General features: G+C 42.0%; 1 protein-coding gene across 2 annotated transcripts in view; it reads right to left on the reverse strand.

The window, feature by feature from the left end:
• CDCA2 (cell division cycle associated 2) overlaps positions 1 to 23275 on the reverse strand; it is a 48726-nt gene that overhangs the window by 18272 nt on the left and 7179 nt on the right. For both annotated transcript variants that reach the window (XM_032592832.1, XM_030312347.2), the window contains exons 5-10: positions 14924 to 15074; positions 13491 to 13690; positions 11894 to 11978; positions 3968 to 4176; positions 1735 to 1819; positions 1062 to 1306 (exon numbers count right to left, since the gene is read on the reverse strand). In XM_032592832.1, coding sequence (XP_032448723.1) covers positions 1062 to 1306; positions 1735 to 1819; positions 3968 to 4176; positions 11894 to 11978; positions 13491 to 13690; positions 14924 to 15074 — 975 coding nt within the window. The remainder of the gene's footprint in view (positions 1 to 1061; positions 1307 to 1734; positions 1820 to 3967; positions 4177 to 11893; positions 11979 to 13490; positions 13691 to 14923; positions 15075 to 23275) is intronic.

A 23275-nucleotide genomic window follows, 5' to 3' on the forward strand; every position in this document is an offset into this window, starting at 1 on the left:
TCCCCTCAACTCACGGAGACCACCAGGCTCCGCCAAGGTAAGCCCTTCCTGTGCAGTGGCCTGGCAGTCCAGCCCAGGCAGTAAATTGGGGCTCTCGTACAGCTTGCCTCACTCGTTACCCTCTCTCAGGGATTACTATCCTATGCTTCCTGATGTTCAATGTCTGAGAACCACTGTTTTGTGTGTTTTCGGGGGGGGGGGGGGGGTTCTTTTAGTTGTTTCTCATGAAAACATAAATTAGGTCCCTTTGACTCCATCTTGGCTGAGAGTGGAGTATTCTTATTTCAAAGTGTAATAGGCCAGGGAGAGAACGAACGATGGTCCCAATATAAAAACAGGCAATTCTCTAGAGAAGAAATTCAAATGGCTCACAAACGTATGAAAAATGTTCACACCTCACTAGTAAAAACTAGAAGTTTTCAAGTCATCTTTTTCCATTAAGCTATTAAAAAAAAGTACAGTTAATACCCAGGGTTTACAAAGTATGGTAAAATAAAACCATTTATACTGCTATTGAGTCCAGACTGGTACACTTTCTGGATGTTCACCAATATGTATCAAAAAGGTGAAACGCATTCCTCTTCTTTCATCCAGTAATTCTCCCTACAGAAATTCAGCTGAAGGAAACAAGTGTATATTTACAGCATATCAGTTCTAAGACTGGTGCTCTTTCACATCTTTCCTCCTCTGAAATCTGAGCGCATCTTACAAATTCATGGGGCGTCAGAGCTTACGGTCTAGCCTTCTCTCCTGGTGATACATAAAGCAACAGTACATCCTACAGTCCACAGTATTTCAGAGCTCCACGAAACATTCTATGTACAAGGAACCCTGCAAGTAGGAGACAGCAGGGAATAACGCATGCACTTGTCGGGATGAGCACAGGATGGGGCGGGGCAGGGCGGTGGGGGGGGGGAACCTACCTATACAAGTGCATTCATTTACACCATGACACATCATCTAGTCCATTTCATGATTTCAAAGCATAATTACTGTTCACACAAAACAGGTGAGGTCTGATGAAAATATAAACAAGTTTGCTCCACACTTTTCACACTTACAAGATTCTCCCCCTTGTCATCAAAATCTGGTTGTGATAACTGTGCAGGAACTGGTGATTGCTCGAGTGGCAGGGGACTGACATTACTCAAATCCTTTTTGCGAACAGGTGTTCCTCCTTTACGCAACGGAGTATTTGCTGGCAAAGACTCATCAAACACCTCAGGGCTTAGATCCTCTCCAAAAGTAACTCTCTTCCTCTTCCTGACATTTAGAAACGCTGGCACTTTACAATTTTCTTGACCTTCTATAGATAATGAATGGGTAGATAAAAAATTAGGTTACATTTCTTATCTAAAGTACGTATCCTAGAATCTTTTAGCAGCTGTTATTTGTATAATAGTAAATACTGTTTGTAGAGAAAAAAAATTCAAAATGGAAAAGGTAAGCAGTATTTCTAATTACAATACAGTAATAGATTTTAAAGTAAATTTTGCATGAGTATCTTGGAAGTTTACAAAATTGGAATATTAATTTCCTTTAAGTGTTACCATTAAGTACAAATGGGCAGATGAAACGAACAGACCAATTCTGAGACTCCAACCAACTGTTCATTCCCATGTAATTTCCAAAGCATCGAGGCATTTAGCAGATCATTGAAAATACCACATGCTAGAACAGAGTTTTACAAGAAAATGGTATCCTCAGGCTTCCAAATAAGTGTGGATTTCTTACCCGTTGTTTGTTCTTTGCAATAGTTTGCAAGATTTGAGATTAAGCTCGGATGAGTCCCGTCATCACAGAGATTGTCACAGTGTTCCTAAACAAAATAAACATCAATGAATAATTTTATGCATATAAATGCACACTCACAGTCATTAGAAATGGTCACTTTGAACTTTCTTCTGCCAAAGGTAATAAATACTATGTAGTGTCGCAGATTACATTTGCTTTCATAACTGTTCTGGCTTAGTGACATTAGCCACAAGAAAACCTGGACTCTCTTTATATTACTTTAGTAAATTGTATTTTAGAAAATTAAAGAACAGAAATCCATAACATGGGCTGAATGCATTCCATCATTTTTATTTATTTATTTTTTATTTTTTTTAAATTTTTTTAACATTTATTTATTTTTGAGACAGAGAGAGACAGAGAATGAGCAGGGGAGGGTCAGAGAGAGAGGGAGACACAGAATCCGAACAGGCTCCAGGCTCTGAGCTGTCAGCCCAGAGCCCGATGCAGGGCTCGAACTCACGGACCGCAAGATCATGACCTGAGCCGAAGTCGGATGCCCAACCGACTGAGCCACCCAGGCGCCCCTCCATCATTTTTAATCTAGCAAATGAAGTTAAGGAAAATATGAGTGGCTAGAGGTATGATGTAATGGATGGTGTCAGATCAGGCTATCTATAGGTGTAAAAATTGCACAAAAACAAGAAAACAGGTGAATGGCATAATAGGGTGTTTTGTCTCTTAAGTATGGGAAACAGACTTTTTTTTTAAGTGTGTAAATCTCCTGTCCCCATTACTATATTCCTGATTTAGGAGCAAGGAAAGAAGGTAGTATCTGTCCCTCTCTGCTTCCCCAAAAGTTCGTGAGGAAGGGACAGCGCAAGTCCTGAATCGCCAAACAAGGCAAAACTCAACACAGGGCCACCGGAGGGAAGCAGGGGAGCGCCAGGGCCGTGGGCTGCATGAGTCACCTCCAAACCATCATCTGCTTCCCAAACCCTGGACCAGTCCTTGTTCTCTAGAGCTGTTCATTTTCTCCAGTGCACCCATTCCAAAAGCCCCTCCTTCTCTAAGCAAATGCCCTGCCCCAAACAACCCTCCTTGAGCAACTGTCTCTCAAGTCCATTTCATTTTCCTGACCAGGAAAACGCCCATTATTTGTGAAATACGTGAACTTAGAAAATAAAATTCTTGTGAATTTTTACATTTGTTTATAATCAAAACAACCGTGAAAATTAGCAAACAACTCAAAGTGTATACACCTACAAACTTTGGAGAGCTTAGTAAAAAGATCAATTATAAAAATCTTCACATAATTTTAGTGATAGGACTGGATGTTTGCTACGTAACGTCGTTAATCAGTAAGAGTTATACGGATCATGAAGATGCTAAGCCTGTTTGAAAAGAAACCAAATACATAGGATATGAATAAGCAGCCCTGTATAGAGACCCACATCAGCTCTTCAACCAGAAAAACTGTTAAACAGTTAAATGACCACTGACCATAACTACGTATGTAAATAGAAGGTACTACTTTACTTTGGCTTTAGAAACAGATGTGTAGGCAGGGCGCCTGGGTGGCTCAGTCGGTGAAGAGTCTGGCTCTTGATTTCGGCTCAGGTCACGATCTCACGGTTCTTGAGTTCGGGATTCTCGATCTCCTGTCTCCCTCTCTCTCTGCCCCTCCCCACTTGCGTGCACACACGCGCCCTCTCCCTCAAAAATAAATAAATAAACTTTAAAAGAGAAAACAGAAAAGAAAGAGATGTGTAGGCATGGCTATATATTTAAATGCATACGGATTGGAAAAAAAATTACCTCTCGTTTGCCGGGAACTGGTGCTAATTTCCTATTATTATTCCACTTACTCTGCTCAAATTAGCCATCCTTGCAGAGATGAAACCAAGGTACAAAAAGGTTACAGAATTTGCCCAGCTTTTAAACTTCAGAGTCAGAGTTCGAAACCGGGCACCTGGACTCTGGGGGGGAGGGGCAGAGAGAGGTGGGTACACAGAATCCAAAGCAGGCTCCAGGCTCTGAGCTGTCAGCCCAGAGCCCGACGCGGGGATCAAACCCAAGAACCGTGAGATCATGACCTGAGCCGAAGTCGGAGGCTCAGCCTGAGCCACCCAGGCGCCCGCAGCCTGGATTTTAACATCAGATTTCTCGTGCTGTTTTAAACCAAAATGAATTTTTATTCCATTCGCTTTAGGACAAGTAGCTCTCAACTTACCTGCAGGCTTTCTAGAAACAGGTTAACAGAGGGTTTCTTTAGCACCGAACGAAGTACGAAGGTCTCAGAGGATGCAACGTCCCTCTTGCAGAGTGGAGTGACCAGTGACCTGCCTTCAGGAGTGGTGTCTGTGCTCACTTCCGTCAAGTTGTCAAGGGAAACAGCAACACTTGATCTTTCGCCCTCTACACACTCAGCAACCTTGACTCCTTCCGAGTAAACACGTAAACAAGAGACGTAGAAGACATCTGAATCAGGTTGTTCCACACCAAAAACATCATGTATTTGCAAAGAGAATAACGTGCTACAAGTAATTCCACCCTAGGGGCGCCTGGGTGGCTCAGTCGATTAAATGCCCGGCTCCTGCTGTCAGCTCAGGTTGTGATCTAACGGTCAGGGGATCAACTGTGTGGGGTCGTTGGGCTCTGCAATGACGGCGTGGAGCCTGCTTGGGATTCTCTCTCTCCCCCTCTCTCTGCCCCTGCCCGCACTCATTCTCTCTCAAAAATAAATAAACTTAAAAAAAAACAAAAAACAAAAAGAAAGAAAGAAAAGAAAGAAAGAGAGAAATTCGACCCTAATATATCCTGCTTGGGGAATGATATCTGGAATTTCATTTGGATATATAAAAAGAAGACAGAGAAGTGGCAATGGTCACAACTTGCTAACTACTGAGGGTAAAGGTAAGCGAAGAGTTTTGGCTCCCACAAATCTAAGACGGTGCTCACAAAACAGAGCGACTGACTGTTAGCCTGCCTCCACTCACAATACCCAAGACTTACACCATAAAACTAACCTGAGTTGAACAACAACTGAGGACCAATTTTACTGCTGGAGTCAGAGGTATCTCAGGATGCAAGGGTGGTGGGAGGGAGAAGATGGGATGAGAAGAGGAAAGATTATCAAATCAAAACATTTATATGTTGTGTGTGCCTGCAAACAAGGCAAAGCTTCCTCCTGCAAAGTTTTTTTCTCACGGGAGTATTTCTTTATGACCCACATTTAACAAACATGTTGGGCCCTTTTTTCTAGGTGCTAGACCTAAACATGACAGGCACTCCTTTCTAGGTGCTAGAGATACAACAATGAATAAAACACACAAAGCCCCCGGGATACCTGGGTGGCTCAGTCGGTTAAACGTCCCAATTCTTGGTTTCAGCTCAGGTCATGACCGCACGGTTCATGCGTTCGAGCCCTGCCTCAGGCTCCATGCTTACAGTGTGGAGCCCGCTTGGGATTTTTCTCTCTCTCTGCCCCGCCCCTGCTCGCATGCACTCTCTCTCAAAATAAACCTAAAACGAAAACGAAAACCAAAACCAAAACCAAAACCCACATAAAGCTCCCACACTTTGGGGAACAAATAGACAGTATAAAAGATCTGGGAGGGGGTAGAAGGTGAGAGGAAGCTATGGCTACGAAAGGGGGAGCACAGCATGAGGGTTCCCTTTGCTGGAACGGTTCTCTATCTTGACTGAAGGCAGTGTGGCCATGTGAGTCTCCACGTGTTAAAATTACATGGAACTAAATATACACATAAATGAGTGCACGTCAGACTGGTGACATCTGAAGAAAAGTCAGTGGATTGTATCAGTGTTAATTTCCTGGTTGTGACACCATATTACTGCTACCCAAGATGTCACCACTGGGGGACACTGGGGAGGGTGGACACTGGATGTCTATATTATTTTGTACAACTGCAAGCGACTCTACAGTCATCTCCAAATAAAGAGACAACGTTAAAGAAATGTTTCGAGGGGCGCCTGGGTGGCGCAGTCGGTTAAGCGTCCGACTTCAGCCAGGTCACGATCTCGCGGTCCGGGAGTTCGAGCCCCACGTCGGGCTCTGGGCTGATGGCTCAGAGCCTGGAGCCTGTTTCCGATTCTGTGTCTCCCTCTCTCTCTGCCCCTCCCCCGTTCATGCTCTGTCTCTCTCTGTCCCAAAAATAAATAAATGTTGAGAAAAAAAAAAAAAGAAATGTTTCGATAACGACAAGTAGTAATTTATGCCTTTAAAGGAAATAACGTAGAAATTAAGGGGATAAGACAGGATATGGTGGGAGGGGGGAGCTGCTGTTTTGAGGTGTCTCAGGGATCCAGCAGGCATCTGGGTGAAGGGACGAACTGAGCCACGCACACATCTAGGGAAGAACATTACATGCATGAAGCCAAGTGCGAAGATCCGAGAGAAGAACGTACCTGACGCACTAGAGGGACCACAAGGCTGGTGTGGCTGGAACAGCCTGAGCAAGGAGAAGAGAGATCAGAAGCTTCCAAGAGAAGGCTAAGGACTGACCAGGCTGGGTGTGGACTGGCTACTATTCTAGGTACAGCGAGAGGTCAATGAAAGATTTTGAGAAGGGGAATGATATAGTGTAACTGTCATTTTAAAAGGAGCACCCTGCCCACCATGTAGAAGATTCCGAAGAGGGAGGTGGACAGAGATGGAAGCAGGGAAATCACAGAGGAGACAAAACAATCCAGGCAAGAGAAGGCGGTAGCCTGGACCACAGTGATGATACTTAGGAGGTGGGAAATGGTTAGGCATTTGATATATTGTCAAGATAAAGCCAACAGCATTTGTTAACGGCACTCAAGTTTAACTTTTGAAAGGGAGGTGTCAAGGTAATGTCAAGGTTTTTGACACAAGCCAATTGGGTGAATGGTCAGTATTGTTTACGGAGATGGAAAAAAAAAAAACCGAAACAAACAAACAGATGAGCAGTCTCCGGAAGGAGAAACAGTTAAGACCCATTTGAGTATGTTAAGTCCGAGGTGTTTATTAGACATCCATGTGGAGACCAGAAAAGGCAGCTGAGCACTTAGGTTTAGAGTTCAGGGAGGACACCAAGGACGGGTATTGAAATTTTGAAGTCACCAGCACAGAGACAGCATTCAAGGTGGTGGGAATGCCTACAATCACCTAGGGAGTGAGTGTGGAGAGAAGTCGGGAGCACTGAACCCAGGGCATTCAAATGTTTAAAGGTCAGGATGGAAGAGAAGGAATAAAGAAAACACACAAATAGGAAATGGCCAGGGAAATAGGGGGAAACAAGAGGGAATGAAGTCCCGATGCCCAGTGAAGAAATGGTTTCTCACAGGAGGATACTGTCAGCTCTGCCTGCCATGCTGAGACGCCAAGGAGAGGGTACATGGAGAGTGACTACTGGGATAGCAATGAAGAGGCTACTGGTTACTGAGGCCCATTTGGAGCTGCATCGAGACAGAATGGGAGACGAGGGCACAGGCCCGGCCTGTTCTTTTAAGGGAGCTTTGGTACATTGGGGCGCCTGGGTGGCTCAGTTGGTTAAGCGCCGGCTTGGGCTCAGGTCATGATCTTGCAGTTTGTGAGTTCAAGCCCCCGCGTTGGGCTCTGTGCTGACAACATGGAGCCTGGAGCCTGCTTCAGATTCTGTCTCTCTCTCTCTCTCTCTGCCTCTCCCCCACTCATGCTCTGTGTGTGTCTCTCTCTCAAAAATAAATAAACATTAAAAATTTTTTTTGCTTTAAAAAAGGGAGCTTTGCTACAGGGGAAAACAAGGAAATGGGGTTCTGGCTGAAAGGAAACCCCGGGACAAAGGCCGGTTTAAGATGGGAGATACTACAGCGCGTTGCATGTTAATGGGAAAAATGAACAACTCAGAAAAGAGGGGACACTTCATGCAGAAGGTCCTCAAAGAGGGAAGGGACCATACTGAAGGGGTTGGCCTTAGATAAGAGCCCAGAGGATCTACCATAACAGGAGGAAAGGGGGGGGGGCATGCTTGTTCAGAGAGGCAGGAGGGTGTGGTGGTGAGTGGCCCAGGCCATTTGCTTCTGACATCTTTCCTTTTCCTGTCAATAGAAGACACAGACGATGGAGGCGCCTGGGTGGCTCAGTCGGTTAAGCGTCCGACTTCAGCTCAGGTCACGATCTCACGGTCCGTGAGTTCGAGCCCTGCGTCGGGCTCTGGGCTGATGGCTCAGAGCCTGGAGCCTGCTTCCGATTCTGTGTCTCCCTCTCTCTCTGCCCCTCCCCCGTTCATGCTCTGTCTCTCTCTGTCTCAAAAATAAATAAACGTAAAAAAAAAAAAAAGAAGACACAGACGACGAAGGGGCACCAGGGAACTTTTATCTCAGTCATTTGTGAGCAGGGCTGCCAGATCTAGCAAATAAAACCGCAGGAGGCCCAGTTAAATTTTGAATGATATCTAATTATTTATATGTACGTATGTTGATATAAAAGAAAAACAGCACAGAAAACACACTTATGCTGAAGAAATATTTTTTGTAAGAAATAAATTATAAATACCTTAAAAAAAAAAAAAAGGAAGGGAAGGAGGGTTGGAAGCTTAAATGAAAAGAGAAGGTATGATTAAGGAACAGAAGGGACGGCCAGTGAGGCTATCAACGTCCATAAAATTCATCTCAGATATATAGAGGGCAGAACAGAGTAGGAAGGCAGATTCACGGGCTGCATCTCCGGCAAGGTGGGTAAAACAGGGTGGAGAAGGCAAGGAGATCATGGAGGTATCATGTGGGTTCTCCTCTGCGAGCTCTCCTCTAAGTATTTTCTATCCCCTTTTACAAAATCTAACACCGCTCTGTGCCTCAGCCATCATGTTATGATTCAAATTAAGTCAGAGAAGACATACATTACAAGAAATGCTGAAGGAAGTTCTTTTTCAGGTTGAAGGTAAATGATACCAGAGGGAAACTCAGATCCTCAGCAAGGAATGGAGAGCATCAGAAATGATAGCTATCAGGATAACCAGAGAAGATTCTGCTCCCAATATATAGGATTGGTGAAAGCAAAAATATTGTGGGATTTAAATACAGAGGGTATCTATAGTGTCAAGTACCATAAAAGACACGGGTGGGGAGATAGGAAATAGGTCTATACAGTAGGTAAGGCTTCTATCTCCCCTAACACCAACTCTATTCGGGTTCCGGGACCCAATTCTAACATGGGGGGAAGGGAATCTCCCAGACAGACCACCAGCAAGCAATTCTCAGACACCAGCAGGGTGTCTAAGAATTCAACCCAATTCTGACACTATCCAGAGACAGCATCAGCTTCTGGAGGTGAAGGGCTCAGTTCTACAAGTGCACCCCCCATCTCCCACTTAAGATGCCAGTCACAAATCCTGGGCTGTCTCCTGTGCCTCTGACCCACCTGCTACAGACCAGAGGTTCCAACAACTTCCTCCTTAGACTTTGGATGCTAGTCACAAGTCCAGATTGTGACCTCCACCTCTGACAGCGTGGCTATCAATCAAGAGGCTCTTGGGACCTACTCCTTATGTTCTCTGAATTTGCCAGAGCAGCTCAGAACTCAAGGAAACACTTATGTTTACCAGTTTATTGAAGGAAATGATGAAGGACACGAATCACCAGCCAGATGAAGAGAACATAGGGTGAGGTACCCACATCTCCACATGTTCACCAACCCGGAAGCTCTCTGAACCTTGTCTTTTTGAGTTTTTATGGAGGTTTCATTACATGGCCATGACTGATGAAGTCACTGGCTGGTTCAACCTCCAGCCCCTCTCCTCTCCTCAGAGATCAGGGGGCGGGGCTGAACCCTCCAATCACATGGCTGGTCCGCCCAGCAACCAGCTCCTGCCACTGGGTGGGGTCCAAAAGCCACCTTCATTAGTAATAAGACACCTATGTCACCTTCATGGCTTTAAAGTATTTTTAGGAACTGTGGATGAACACCAAATTTATCTGAAGAATGTATATTTGGTCATCCAAATATTTACTCATTCAATGAATATTCATGTAGATAACCAAAATGTATTTCTTCTTCATTTTTTTTTTGAGCAGCAGGCAAAAGTTTATTAGACCATAAGATTAGGAAGGAGGAATAGGAGGAAAGCTCTCCATTTGAAAGTGAATGTCCAAGGACTATAGGCCAGGGTCCTTTTCTTTTTTTTCTTTTTTAATACATATAATTTATTGTCAAACTGGCTAACATAACAGTGTGTAAAGTACTCTTGGTTTTGGGGGTAGATTCCCGTGGTTCATCGCTTACATACAACACCCAGTGCTCATCCCAACAATTGCCCTCAATGTCCATCGCCCATTTTCCCCTCCCCTGCCCCGCCATCAACCCTCAGTTTGTTTTCTGTATTTAAGAAGTCTCTTGGGGTTTGCCTCCCTCCCTCTCTGTTTGTAACTATTTTTCCCCCTCCCTTCCCCCACAGTATTCTGTTAAGTTTCCCAAGATCCACATATGAATGAAAACATATGATATCTGTCTTTCTCTGGCTAATTTCACTCAGCATAATACCTCCTAGTTCTATCCACGTTGCTACAAATGGCATGATTTCATTCCTTCTCATTGCCAAGTAGTAATCCATTGTACCAATTTGTATTTCTTATAAATCATCATAATGTACTGTCTTTTACCTGAAGTTATCAGTATTAATTCTAAGTAGACTGTGAAAGGTTAAGGATGTATATTACAATTGTAACTACGAACAGAAAAGATGCAACAAGGTGAGTTTAAAAGGTAATGGATAGGGGCGCCTGGCAGGCTCTGTAAAGCATGCAACTCTTCATCTTGGGGTTGTGAGTTGAAGCCCCATGTTAGGACTAGAGATCACTTAATACATATATATGTATACATACATACATACATGTATACATATATACCTATATATGTGTATACGTGCATATACGTATATATAATAACATGTATGATATATATATAATACATATATATGCATGTGTGTATACTATGTATAATATGTATACACATAATATGTATATATGTATATGTAATATATACACTTATACATATATATATTTTTTTAATTTTTTTAATATTGAAAACAGATAAAAGGTACTGAATAAATGGATTTCCAAAAAGGAGATTTCAAATATACTCAAGAAAGACAAAAGGGAAACAGAGGAACAAAAAGCAGAAGAGAATACGCGTGAAAAAATGGTATTTATTTACTTATTTAAAAATTTATTTTAAGTTTGAGAGAGAGACAGCATAAGTGGGGGAGGGCCAGAGAGAGAGACAGAATCCACACCGCCAGCACAGAGCCTAATGGGGGGCTCAAACCCAGGAAGCCGTGTGATCATGACCTGAGCCGAAACTGAGTTGGATGCTGAACTGACTGGGCCACCCAGGTGTCCCCCCAAAAAGGTAGATTTAAATCAAACCGTATCAATAATGACCTGAAAAGCTAATGGGCCAAACACTCCCATGGAAAAGAAGGGGTTTTTCAGAATAGATAAAAAAGCAAGACCTAACTATATATGTACAAGTTTTACTTCAGGGGAGCCTGGGTGGCTTAGTCAGTTAAGCATCCAACTTCTGCTCAGGTCATGATCTCGTGGTTCATGAGTTCAAGCTCTGCGATGGACTCTGTGCTGACAGCTCAGAGCCTGGAGCCTGCTTCAGACTCTGTGTCTCCCTCTCTCTCTGCCCCTCCCTTGGTCATGTTGTCCCTCTCCGTCTCTCAAAAATAAATAAATATTAAAAAAAAAAAGATTTCAAGACACAGGTAGGCTGAAAGTAAACCTAATACCTTACAGGTAACTTTCACTCAATATAAGCATACTGATTTGGGGGAAGTTTTGAATGCTGGTCCCTTTCCACAAACTTAAAAACCAAAAACAACATGTGCAGTGTTTTGTCTTACAAAGTACACTAGTTAAGGGTTCAGAGATTCTGTTTTTTATAATGGATTTTACCAGCTTGGAAATATTTCATTAATTCTTACTGGTGGCAGTTCAAAAAAAATAAAAGTCATCTCTCATATAACAAGAATTCTGAAACATTTGTACTAGACTGTGAGCTCCTCAAATGGAGGGCACCATTTCAGTTTTCCCAAATTTCAGCATATAGGTAAATGCTGCAACATAAATATCCACTGAACAATATGTTTCAATGGGTGAATTGGCATGTATTAAGGAAAGATTAAACACTTACCACTTGAAGCTTCTGTGAGATCTGAAAGTGAAACAGACTCTTCAACCAAATATCCAGACTGCGTTAAACCAGATTCAAAAGATTTCTTGGGAGGAAAAAAATTAAAGAAATATTAAATCTTACTACTTACAGGAGTACTGAGATCTTTGTAAAGATTTGAGTAAGCATTACAGATTATCTGGAAATCTGATGTTAAACCAATCAATCATTATCTGCCTAATTGTTACAAAATACAGGAATGGAACTAAAAACATCTGCAGCCTAAACATCCTACCAAACAAATTTCAGCTCCCTAGTAAAAGTTTACAGGACACATTTTTGTTGCCTTATTGTTTGAAGTCTACAAAACCGTATTAACTGATTCTAAAGAGAACATTCTCAAAATTAACGAAGGATGTTATATAATTATTAATCAAACAACAGGATATCAATAGCTAGGCTAGGGAAACCATCAATGGCTAGGACAGAAAACACACTCATTTTAATGTGGAAACCATTTCTAAATCGTGGTGTGTGTCCAAACAATCAAAGTTCTGATGAGAAACTACTGGTTCTGTCAGACGATGATTTCATATCCGGGAGGAAAAAAGCAGAGGGAGCAGAGATTGTAAGTGACTCCAAGATACAAATGAAACCTACTGGACCCTGAAGAATCTTTAATGACTATCCAACATTCATTATGCGGGTCCAGATAAGATCGAAAGGAGATGCACTGAATCTACGTGACAGAGAAGGTGCAAGGAATGTTCCAGCTCTAATGGTGTCAGGTGTCTCCTCTCACTGAAGATATGGGAACCTGCTGTATCACAGCACAACTAAAGCAAGGAAAGCCAGTGATGAGCTAACTAGCTTCCTGTCTACGTGTGAGTGAAGGTCAAGGATCTTCAATAGTATTATTTCACACTGCTTACCGTCTTTTGATAATCTTGACAGGCTTCAAGTAGTTATAAGCAACAAAAATCCCTCCAGCTACTTGGAAGAAGTAAGCAGAGCAAAGGGCAGCTAAACAGCAGCCTACTTCCCAGCCGGTATTAAACCAGTTAGGTTTAATTGGAAATATTTCACTAATTCTTCACTAATTCTTATTGGTGGCAGTTCAACTTATTGGTGCCACTTATTGGTGGCAGTAAGACCCCCACACCTGAGCTGCACAGCCCACATATAGTCCTCAACTCATTCGCCAGTTACGTGTAAATAATATGCTCCTACGTCTGCCTCCTCCAGCAGTCGAAAAGCTGCTCAAGGGCAGGACTGCGATTTCTCACCGGGGTACCACCAGTATCTAGAACAATTCCTCGCAAGCAGAAGACCAGAAGGCTTAATACTTTCATAAAATGTTTTTCTGTAACCGAAAGCAACATATTAATCAAAACTGTCTAATAACCATTAAGCCAACAACAACAAAAATTTAGCAAGTAGGAAATACACACACACACACACACACACACACACACACACACACAAGAGTGCAATTTAAAACTCAGCTGCGGTATAGAAGCACAAGGTACCATAACTGAAAAAGGGTTCGGACAGTCTTAAAACCGCCTAGCCAGAAAACCAAAGCTTCATTTTCCTATGATTCTAGTAAGTGAGTTACCTCAGAAAAATCTGCAGGAGAAGTTTCAACAGCACACATTGTGCCTGTATTAGGAGAAGGGGCTCTACGGGATATCTGGAGATCAACTGCGTCAGGGAGATTTTCATCAGAGTTGCTCTGAGAGGATATCCTTCGACGTTTGGAAGATAAATCTGCAGAGAACTCAAACTGTGGACACTGCCCAAGCCTTTCCTTTTTGGCTACGTATACAAAATAAAAACATTAACACAGGCATAAATATTTTTCTTTTCCAGTATCGTTTTAAAATTTCGTCGATAATGATTTTAGTAAAATGTAACGCTTGAACCTAAACACTTTGCCAGTGAGAAGGACATTTTTCTATTCAGGAGAGAAATCTAACTGTAAGACAAGAGAACATCACTACTAAAAGGATAACAAACATTACTAGAGTTTTCTTCTAGACTTTAAAAAGGTACTAAAATACATTAATACACATTTCCATGTCTGTTATAGTATCTCACTCTATTTTAAAGTTTACGATGGACCCTTTCCTTTAGAGCATTTTAAAGGATGTGGTTATGTTCTAACACTGGTTCTGCTTTGACTACGTAAGATTTTATGAAAAGCCCAGACACAATGTGCCTCTGTTCTTCCTAGATACAAAAAGTGAATTTAATCATCTGCAGAACTACAGCAATCATGGCCGTAAAATATTTGCAAATGCAGGTCACAAGAGAAAAATAGGTAAGTTACAAACTACAAATATAAACGGGTGCAGCAGAGTGGGTCAGGCAGATGAACTGGATGTGTCTTGCACATGGGGAGGTGCTGGAATGTGCTCGAAGGTGGTTCGAGAAACCAAAACCAAATCATCTGGAACCTTAGAGTGCAAAGCACCAGAGGAATGGCTGTGATGATTACGCCAATGCCAAGATTTTGTCTAATTCTGATGTTTCAAATGCTCTGTGATTGGAAAATCAAAAGTGACAGGCAAAAATAACCAAATGAATTACAACCTAAAGTTATGGTAAAGAATGTGACAGGCTATTAAGATGTCAGATTAGATCTATCTGTTTATAATATCGGGGTTCGGTGTTTGGCATTCGTAGAAATGCTTGCCAAACTTAATAATAAGCCTCTAAAGATCACGGGTTGAACGCTCGCATTTGCCACATGCCTTATTCTGAAGATGAAACGAGCTAACTGGCTGTGACATGTTAACACTTAAAACTTAATCGTGGCCATGTGGAGACGTAGGCTCAGGAATGCCTGATAGCAAGTTTTTTCCAAGACAAACCAGAAATCTAAATTTTTGTGTGAAATTTCCCAAATTTTAAGTGTGAGGCTCCATTTAAAAATACCGAGCTCTGCTCAGAAAAGACTGCCTTCACACTGTGGAACGCCATCTTTTTTATACCTCAGAGGCTCGTCTGAATCAACACAGAAGTCCAAACTGAATTCCTTCTACTCACTCAAGCCTGTTGTCGTGACTTCTCCTTCTGCCTCTGAGACTTCGGGAAAGTCAGTCATTTTTTCATTCTCCTTTATGCAGTGAAAAGCTGACTGGAAGGCGGACATTCGCTCTCTTAAAGAATTAACATTTCGACGCAGTACAGGACTGCCCTGTTAAAATAGAGATGCGGAGGGTATTATGGATGAAACCAAACAAGATTCTGTATTCTAGGCCTGTAACCACTGGATCCAGAACTCAATACATAAAGACTTTCTGAAGATCAGGAGGAATAAATTAGCGTGTGAGAGTCTCTTCTCCCCCTTGAATCACGTATTTTCACTTTTGAGTATTTCGTGTGCAGCCATGATCCTAGCTCTTCCTCTGCTCCTTCCTTGGTTTTGAACCTGAGCAAAGAGGAACAGCTGTGTGGTATGTCTAGCCATGTTGTGACAGGCTGGTCAATACTGAGAGTCAGTCCATGCACATGACAAAAGTCCAGTGTAGGTGGGGAAGCGCTTTAAAAAGGCACCTGTGTTGGGGCGCCTGGGTGGCGCAGTCGGTTAAGCGTCCGACTTCAGCCAGGTCACCATCTCGCGGTCCGTGGGTTCGAGCCCCGCGTCAGGCTCTGGGCTGATGGCTCAGAGCCTGGAGCCTGTTTCCGATTCTGTGTCTCTCTCTCTCTCTCTCTCTCGGCCCCTCCCCCGTTCATGCTCTGTCTCTCTCTGTCCCAAAAATAAATAAAAAACGTTGAAAAAAGAAATTTAAAAAAAAAAAAGGCACCTGTGCAAAACACATGCCTTCTTATTTGAGGGCTAAACACCTATTTAGAAGGATTCTTTCTGGGGAGCTTAAGGCCTCTCTTTTATAACTTAGAGTCCACAACCTGAGATAGCCTCAGCAAACCCAATTGGAAAGAGAAAGAAGTTTAGGACAAAAATGTTGGAAAGGCGAGTGTAAGCAATTATATGGAGAATACAGGAAAACGCTGAGTCCTAGAGATGGGGCAAGGAAGAAGGGACAGAGGAACCTACCAATTTGGAAACTTTACCCGACTTGCTAAAAAGAAAAAAAAAAAAAACACCGAAAATCATCTGCAGGACACATGATGGTCTCAATGCACTTCGTTCATTCCGAGCTAGTCTGACTGCTCATTTCCATCCGGACACCTGCCCCCCTGAAGGCCAGGACAAGACACAGATGATCTGTCGTAGCTCAGATACCCATCTTCACACTTATCCTCTCCCCAGCTAAATTCTCCTGATCTCTTGGGACCTTACTTCCTCAGAGCTGGAAGCCGGCCATTCACGAGAACTCCAAAGCCAAATGGTGTAAGCACGGGAGCTTTCTGGAAACTCTAACAGGGTTTCAGCCAAAGAGCCATCAAATGAAATTGACACTGGCAGCGACAGAAGTGCCAGATAAATCCAAGTAACATATAATTTAAGAGTTCTGTTTACCTATAAATTATTAAGTTCTCTGTCCAGGTTTTTCCCCCCCCTTTATTATTTAGACTAACATATTTCCACCCATCCGGAGCTTGTAACAATTTAAAAATTACACCGACCGGCAAAAGTCAAGTAAAAAATTACCTCCCTTTAAGATATCATATGGAGAAGAATCAGTGAAAAGCTTGAAGCATGTTTGATGGTGAATCTGGTCACACACTTGATTCTATTCCCAGTTAAATACATTCACAAAGCCAACTGTTACACCATAACAATATTTTACATCCCAATATGATTGATGATGTAAAACCTTTATGACATAAACAACACATAACACTCATACAAAGCTGGTGACCAACCCTTACCTAGGAGATACGGAGAAAATAAAGGGGTTATCCCAAAGTCATACAATTTGCCTCCAATGGCTTTTTTTTTTTCCACACTCATAAGTGAACACGGTAGGGGAAGGTTTAATGTCCTCGGAATTTAAAGCACTTTGAAATGCTGCCTAAACAAACGAAAGGTTCCCTAGTTGGAATCATTTTTCTCTATTTCCTGATGGAGAATGGGAATATGCAAATAAACGAAACATCCAAAATGCACTGCTTCCTTTTTTCATGAATCTCGTCAGGAAACATTCCTCCTATGTCCCAGATACTGTTCCCAGGGCTCAGGATACAGGGGAGAAATTATATTCTAGACTGAAATTCTGAAAATATATTAATGTAGTTTCAGGTACAAGAGGTGCTACGGAGGAAATAAAAAAGGAATGTGATGAAGTAAAAGTGCTGCTTTCGCTTGCATCGGGACGGCACTGTATTCCAAGCAGTATCTGAGTTGAAACCAAAACAATGAGAAAGTGCTGGTGGAGGGAAGATACTGGGGGAGAAAGGCATTCCGCAATAAGGAGGTAGAACAAGAACAAAGGCCTTGGGATGGAAGAAATAGGACGCAGCACAGAAAAACCCACCACGCCCAGGAAATGGAGGGAGATGGGGATCTGGGGCTAATGGTGGGCAAGGCTCAGATCAAGGAGGCTTCAAAGAAGGGGTCTGGGTTTAATTCAAGGCATAACAAAGCCATGGGAAGGTTTTAAGCGGCAGAATGGATGATCTGGTTTAATGTATCAGAACCACTCTGAGGGATGGTGGATGCATTAGGGAAAGGGGGAAGTAAGGAGACCAGTTAGCACTTGGCACTTGGCAATCTAGGCAGGAATCACATTAGGGTTGTGGCAGGGGAGCCGTGGGACAGGTGGAATTACAGAAAGGTCTTTAATAGGCAACCAAAAGGTAGTGATGGGCTGGATGTGGAAGAAAGGAACCAAGGCAGATTGACAGATAGTTGGCCTGAGCCACTGCATGACAGCTTATACTAGGACAGGGAAGTGGGCTGGAGAATCCGGTAGGGAGTGGAACCCTAGAATTTGGCTGTGGCCATGTAACACTTCAAATGCTTATTAAACAACTAAATGAGGATGCTGAATAGGGAAATGGACATCTAGGTCTGGAGTTCTGGGAAGCTCTGGGCCAAAGCTTGACATTTTGGAGCCAACAGCTGATGCTTGAAGCCATGGGAAGGGATTAGGTTACCTAAGGAAGGCAAAGAAAAGGGGGCAGGAGAAAGCCCTGGGGCACGCAAGCATTTTTGAGAGGAAAATGGCAAGAAGGGGTGCAATCAGCACACGAAACACAGAGGGAATGACCAATGCCACAGGAAGAAAATTAGGTCTGTACAGAATCCCAGAAACCAAGTGAAGAAGTGTTTCGAGGAGGGAGAGGTCGAACACATCAAAAGCCGAGGAAAGGCTGAGTAAGACGCAAACTTAGATTTAATCTTTGTCTTGGCAAGGTGTAGGCCATTTGTGCTCAGTAGTGACGAAAGTCTTCTCGACCGAGTGGCAGAGACGAAAATCCGACTGGAGCAGCCGGCAGTAGTAGAGAGGATGGGGCGGCAGGAAGGAGAGCAAGACAGGACAGACAACCTGGTCAAGGAGTTTTGCTGTGATGAAGAGGCACAGAAATGGGGTATTATGGAGGTCTAGGAAGAGTTCGAGAGAGAGATTAAGATTTGTTTGTACTAATGGCAAATGACCCAAAAGAAAAGGAGGGAAACGAAACCGGAGAAAAATAAGCTCAGAATGACCTATACGGTCATAGTAACGTAAACACTCCAATAGCTACATCACCCAACAATTAGGAAGTTGTAGAGGGCAGAAAGTACGTATGTGCATGTATGATAAAAGGTGCAAGGAAGAAAGAAGGCTGATTCTCCATCATCCACAGTGGAAAGTCAACAGTTAATGCCTTAGCACCGAAAGATTAAGTAGTAGCAATCAGGCAAGAAATTAAAGGCATCCGAATTGGAAACGGGTAAAACCGTCACCATGTGCAGATGGCATATTAAATACAGGAAACTAAAGACTCTACCAAAAAACGGTTAGACTAAATGATTTCAGGAAAGCTGTAAGATACAAAACCAACATACAAAAATCTGTTGCGTTTCTATACGCTAATAATGAGCTAGCAGAAACCAAAATTAAGAAACAATTGCATCAGAAAGAATTAAACTAGGAGGAAGTTTAACCACAGGAGTGAAAGACCCATACAATGAAAACAGTAAGAAACTGATGAAAGAAACTGAAGACGCAAATGTGTGTAAAGATATTCTATGCTCATGGATTAGAAGAATTTATATCGTTAAAATGTCCATACTACTGGAAGCATTCAACAGATTCGATGCAATCCCTATCAACATTCCAATGGCATTTACCAAGACATACAACAAACAACCCTGAAATGTGTATGGAATCACAAAAGACCATGAACAGTCAAAGCAATCTTGAGAAGAACAGAGCTGGAAGCATCGTGGTCCAATTTCAAACCATATTACAAAGCAATTGTAATCAAAACAGACATGCAGATCAGTGGAACAGAACAGAGAGCCCAGAAATCTATGTATGTATGGTCAACTAAGAGAAGACAAAAGAGCCAAGAACATCCAATGGGGAAAGAACAGTCTCTTCAAAAAACAGTATGGGGAAAACTGGACAGTCACAGGCAAAAACAATGAAACTGAACCATTATCTTACACCAAACATAAAAATGGACAAAAGACTTAAAAGACCTGAAAGCACAAAAACCCTAGAAGAAAATACGTGGTAAGCTCCTTGACAACAGTCTTGACAATGGTTTTTTTGGATTTGACACAGAAAGCAAGACAACAAAGCAAAAATAAGTTAAGTGTTCCACATCAATCTAAAAATGTTCTGCACAGCAAAGGAAACCAACCATGAAACAAAAAGGCAACCTACTGGAGAGAAAATATGTGCAAATCACATATCTGACAAAGGGCTACCATAAAAAATTATATATAAAGAACTCACATAACTGAATAGCAAAAAATGTTTAAAAAAGCAATTCTAAAAAGGGGCGGAAAATCTGAATAGACATTTTTCCCAAGAGAAGATACCAATGGTCCAGAGATACATGAAAAAATGCTCCGCATCACTGATCATCAGGGAAATGCAAATCAAAACCTAATGAACTATCACTTAGCACGTGTTAGAATGGCTATTATCAAAAAGAAATAAGTGGTAGCAAGGATGTGAAGAAAAGGGATCGCTGTGCACTTTTGGTGGGAATGGAAATTGTCACAGCCACTATGGGTACAGTATGGAGGTTCCTTGAAAGATTTAAAGTAGAACTGCCAAATGACCCACTAATTCCACTTTTGAGTATTTATCCAATGAAAATGAAAACACAAACTTGAGGTCACATATGCATCCCCGTGTTCATTGCAGCATTATGTACAATAGCCAAGATATGGACACAACCTAAGTATTCATCAACGAATGGATGAAGAAGACATGTATTTTTCAGCCAGAAAAAAAAGAAAATCTTGTCACTTGTGACAACATAGATGGACCCTGAGACCATTATGCTAAGAGAAGTCAGAGAAAGACAAATACTGTGTGGAATCTAAAAGTTTAAAAAGAAAGAAAAAAGGAGCTCATAGATACAGAGAAAAGATTGGTGTTACCAGAGGCTACTTGGGAGTAGGCAAAATGGGTGAAGGGAGTTAAAAAAGTATAAACTTCCAGGTATAAAATAAGTAAGTCATGGGGGGTGTAATGCAGAACATGGTGACTATAGTGAATAATACTATATTATATACTCAAAGGTTGCTGAGAGTAGATTTTAAGTTCTCATCACGCACACATAAAAATTTGTAACTGTATGGTGATGGACATTAACCAGACTTATAATGGTGATCAATTTGGAACACAGTCGATCCTCGAACATGGTTTGTACTGCAAGGGCTCTCTTGTATGTAGATTTTTTTTCAATACATACAATTCTGTAAGTGTATTTTCTCTTCCTTATTTTTTAATAACATTTTCTTTTCTCTAGTTCATAGTACACAGTGCATGTAACATACAAAATATGTGTTAATCCACTGTGTGATCAGTAAGGCTTCCCGTCAACAGTAGGCTATTAATAGTTACGATCTTCCACAGTGTTGGGATCAGTGCCTCTAACCTCCACATTGTTCAAGGGTCAGTTGTGCATAAAATTTAGAATCAGTACATTACACTTCAATTTAAAGGAACTGCAAGGGGAAAAATAAGCCTGTTATTAAGAAATATGAAAGAAAATACCGAAAGCAACAGCTACAAAAGTTGAAAATGAGAGCCTTGGGAACGGAAAAACAGAAAAAGGCAACTGCATACTCTTTCTTATAAATAAATCCTAAAATCCTGAGTCTTTAAATAAACTATGTGCGTATGTAGTATTTTTACTTTTGTGAATTTTTAAAACTAAAAAAAAAAAAGTATCTGCAAGAAAACTTTCGAGTGTTAGGACACAGATCTAGATTGGGGAAGGATGAGCAGTAGACAGTATGGGTGTGATCAGATCAACAGTCTGGAGGCTTTAATAAGATGAGAGAAGTGTGAAGTAAACTGGAAAGATAAAATGTGGGTCAGAGAGGGAGGTGGGCTGAAAGGTCTTAAAGGAAATACACCAGCAAGGGACCACATGAGGGGATGGCTGACGTAGAGAAGATGGTCGCAGGAGCTATGGAAGTCAAGGATTGGAGACTGCCACGGTGTTGGACGATCATCCATGTGCTTGCTGAAATATTCAAGAATGAAAGCAAGAGTAGTGGAAGAAAGATGGAGCGCCATTTCCCCTCAACTTGTAACTTTTCCTTTAAAGTGTTTTCTTTCTAAAACGGAAAGGTGGAGAAAATAAGAGGTGAACTATCTAAGCACACAGGGCCTTACGCTTTACAAAAAGAAAAAAAGTCCTACTAGTACATTTGCAGGACATTTTGGCGAAGTAGAACAAGTAACTAATATTATTTAGGCGGTCGATAAATTTGGTGAACAAGGTGAGAACTCAAAGAGTAGAGTCACCAAAGTTATTTACTACAGAGGCAAACCTCAAAAGGTCAAAGGACAGCACTGATTGTCCATAAAACTGCTCCAGTGAAAAGCCCTTACTTTTAACAATGCTAGATACTAAAACTATATATTCAAGGAAATCTCTTAAGACATACAATCAGATGATACGGGTATGAGGTGTTTTGCTAGATATGCATATGTATATGTGCATACCCATCAGGAAAAAAACAGAAATAAACAGCAGACATGGAATGTCAACAAACAATGTCCACTGACTTAGGCCAGAGAAAGCTGAAACTGACAGGGACTCTTTAGGTAGGGCATTTTGCAAACAGGAAAAAAGCAGACCTGCTTGGAGACCCCTAGAAAGGCTCAGGTATCTAAAAGCATCAGAGAATTTCTGAAACCAGGATCAAGGGCAGGACTTCAAACGGGAACACTGAAACTCTGTCAGTAGCGCTCGAACCCACAGATCTCTCCACAAATAACAAAGGACCCTTACATTTTGGAGGGAACACAGAAATTTAGGATTCCATGAGACTGAAGACTCCACAAACAGCTAAGGAGGGTTTGCACTGAAAACAGAGGCCACCCAAGTCTTCTCAGTGAACAGTTAGACTTCCAGTCTTTTTCTGCACCTGACTTCCAGAGTTCTAGGGCTCAGGTTTATATCCCAAGGAATTCCTAAAGAGCCAGAGGATTCTGACGCTTGGGAGTTCCTCCAGTGAAAAAGTGGCCATGTCTACACAGAAATTCACCAGCTAACAAATCCAGACCACGCACACTGAGCTCCCAGTCAGGTTTGAAAAGTGTGTCACTTTTATTTTTTTTTTTTTAATGTTTATTTTTGAGAGAGAGTGAGAGAGAGAGCACGCACGAGTGGTGGGTGAAGGGGCAGAGAAAGTGGGAGACACAGAATCCGAAGCAGGCTCCAGGCTCTGAGTTGTCAGCAGAGCCGTATGCAAGGCTTGAGCTCACGAGCTGTGTGATCATGACCTGAGCTGAAGTCGGACTCTCAACCGACTGAGCCCCCCAGGTGCCCTAAAGTGTGTCACTTTTAAACATGAATGGAGTCTCGAGAATCATCAGACATCTGAAGACCTGGGCATCAGACAGGAGACTGAACTAATCAGGGAGCAAAATGGAAGCTGGAGGAAAAGAGAGCCTGCAAGGGGAGGAAGAAAACATCAATAAAACACCAAGTCCACAATGAAAGATATTCCATCTGGAAATTTTAATACCAAGAACAGATCTTCAAATGAAAAAGCAGGCCACACAAAAGACAGAAAATCAAAATACGTGTTGAATGAATAGATGGATAGGATTCTTCAACTCTGTAAGCTAACATACAGTGGAGCAACGCCTTCAAAATTTTCATGGAAGATATGTGTCACCTGGATTTCTCTACTAAGACAAAAACCATAATCCAAACATGCTGGTCAAATAAACTTAATTAGATATGCTGAGGCTCCAGAAAAATGAGACAGTAAACCAAGAAAAGAGAAAGATACAAGGTCAA

This window comes from Lynx canadensis, chromosome B1 (assembly GCF_007474595.2).
Source record: "Lynx canadensis isolate LIC74 chromosome B1, mLynCan4.pri.v2, whole genome shotgun sequence".
Taxonomy (NCBI): domain Eukaryota; kingdom Metazoa; phylum Chordata; class Mammalia; order Carnivora; family Felidae; genus Lynx; species Lynx canadensis.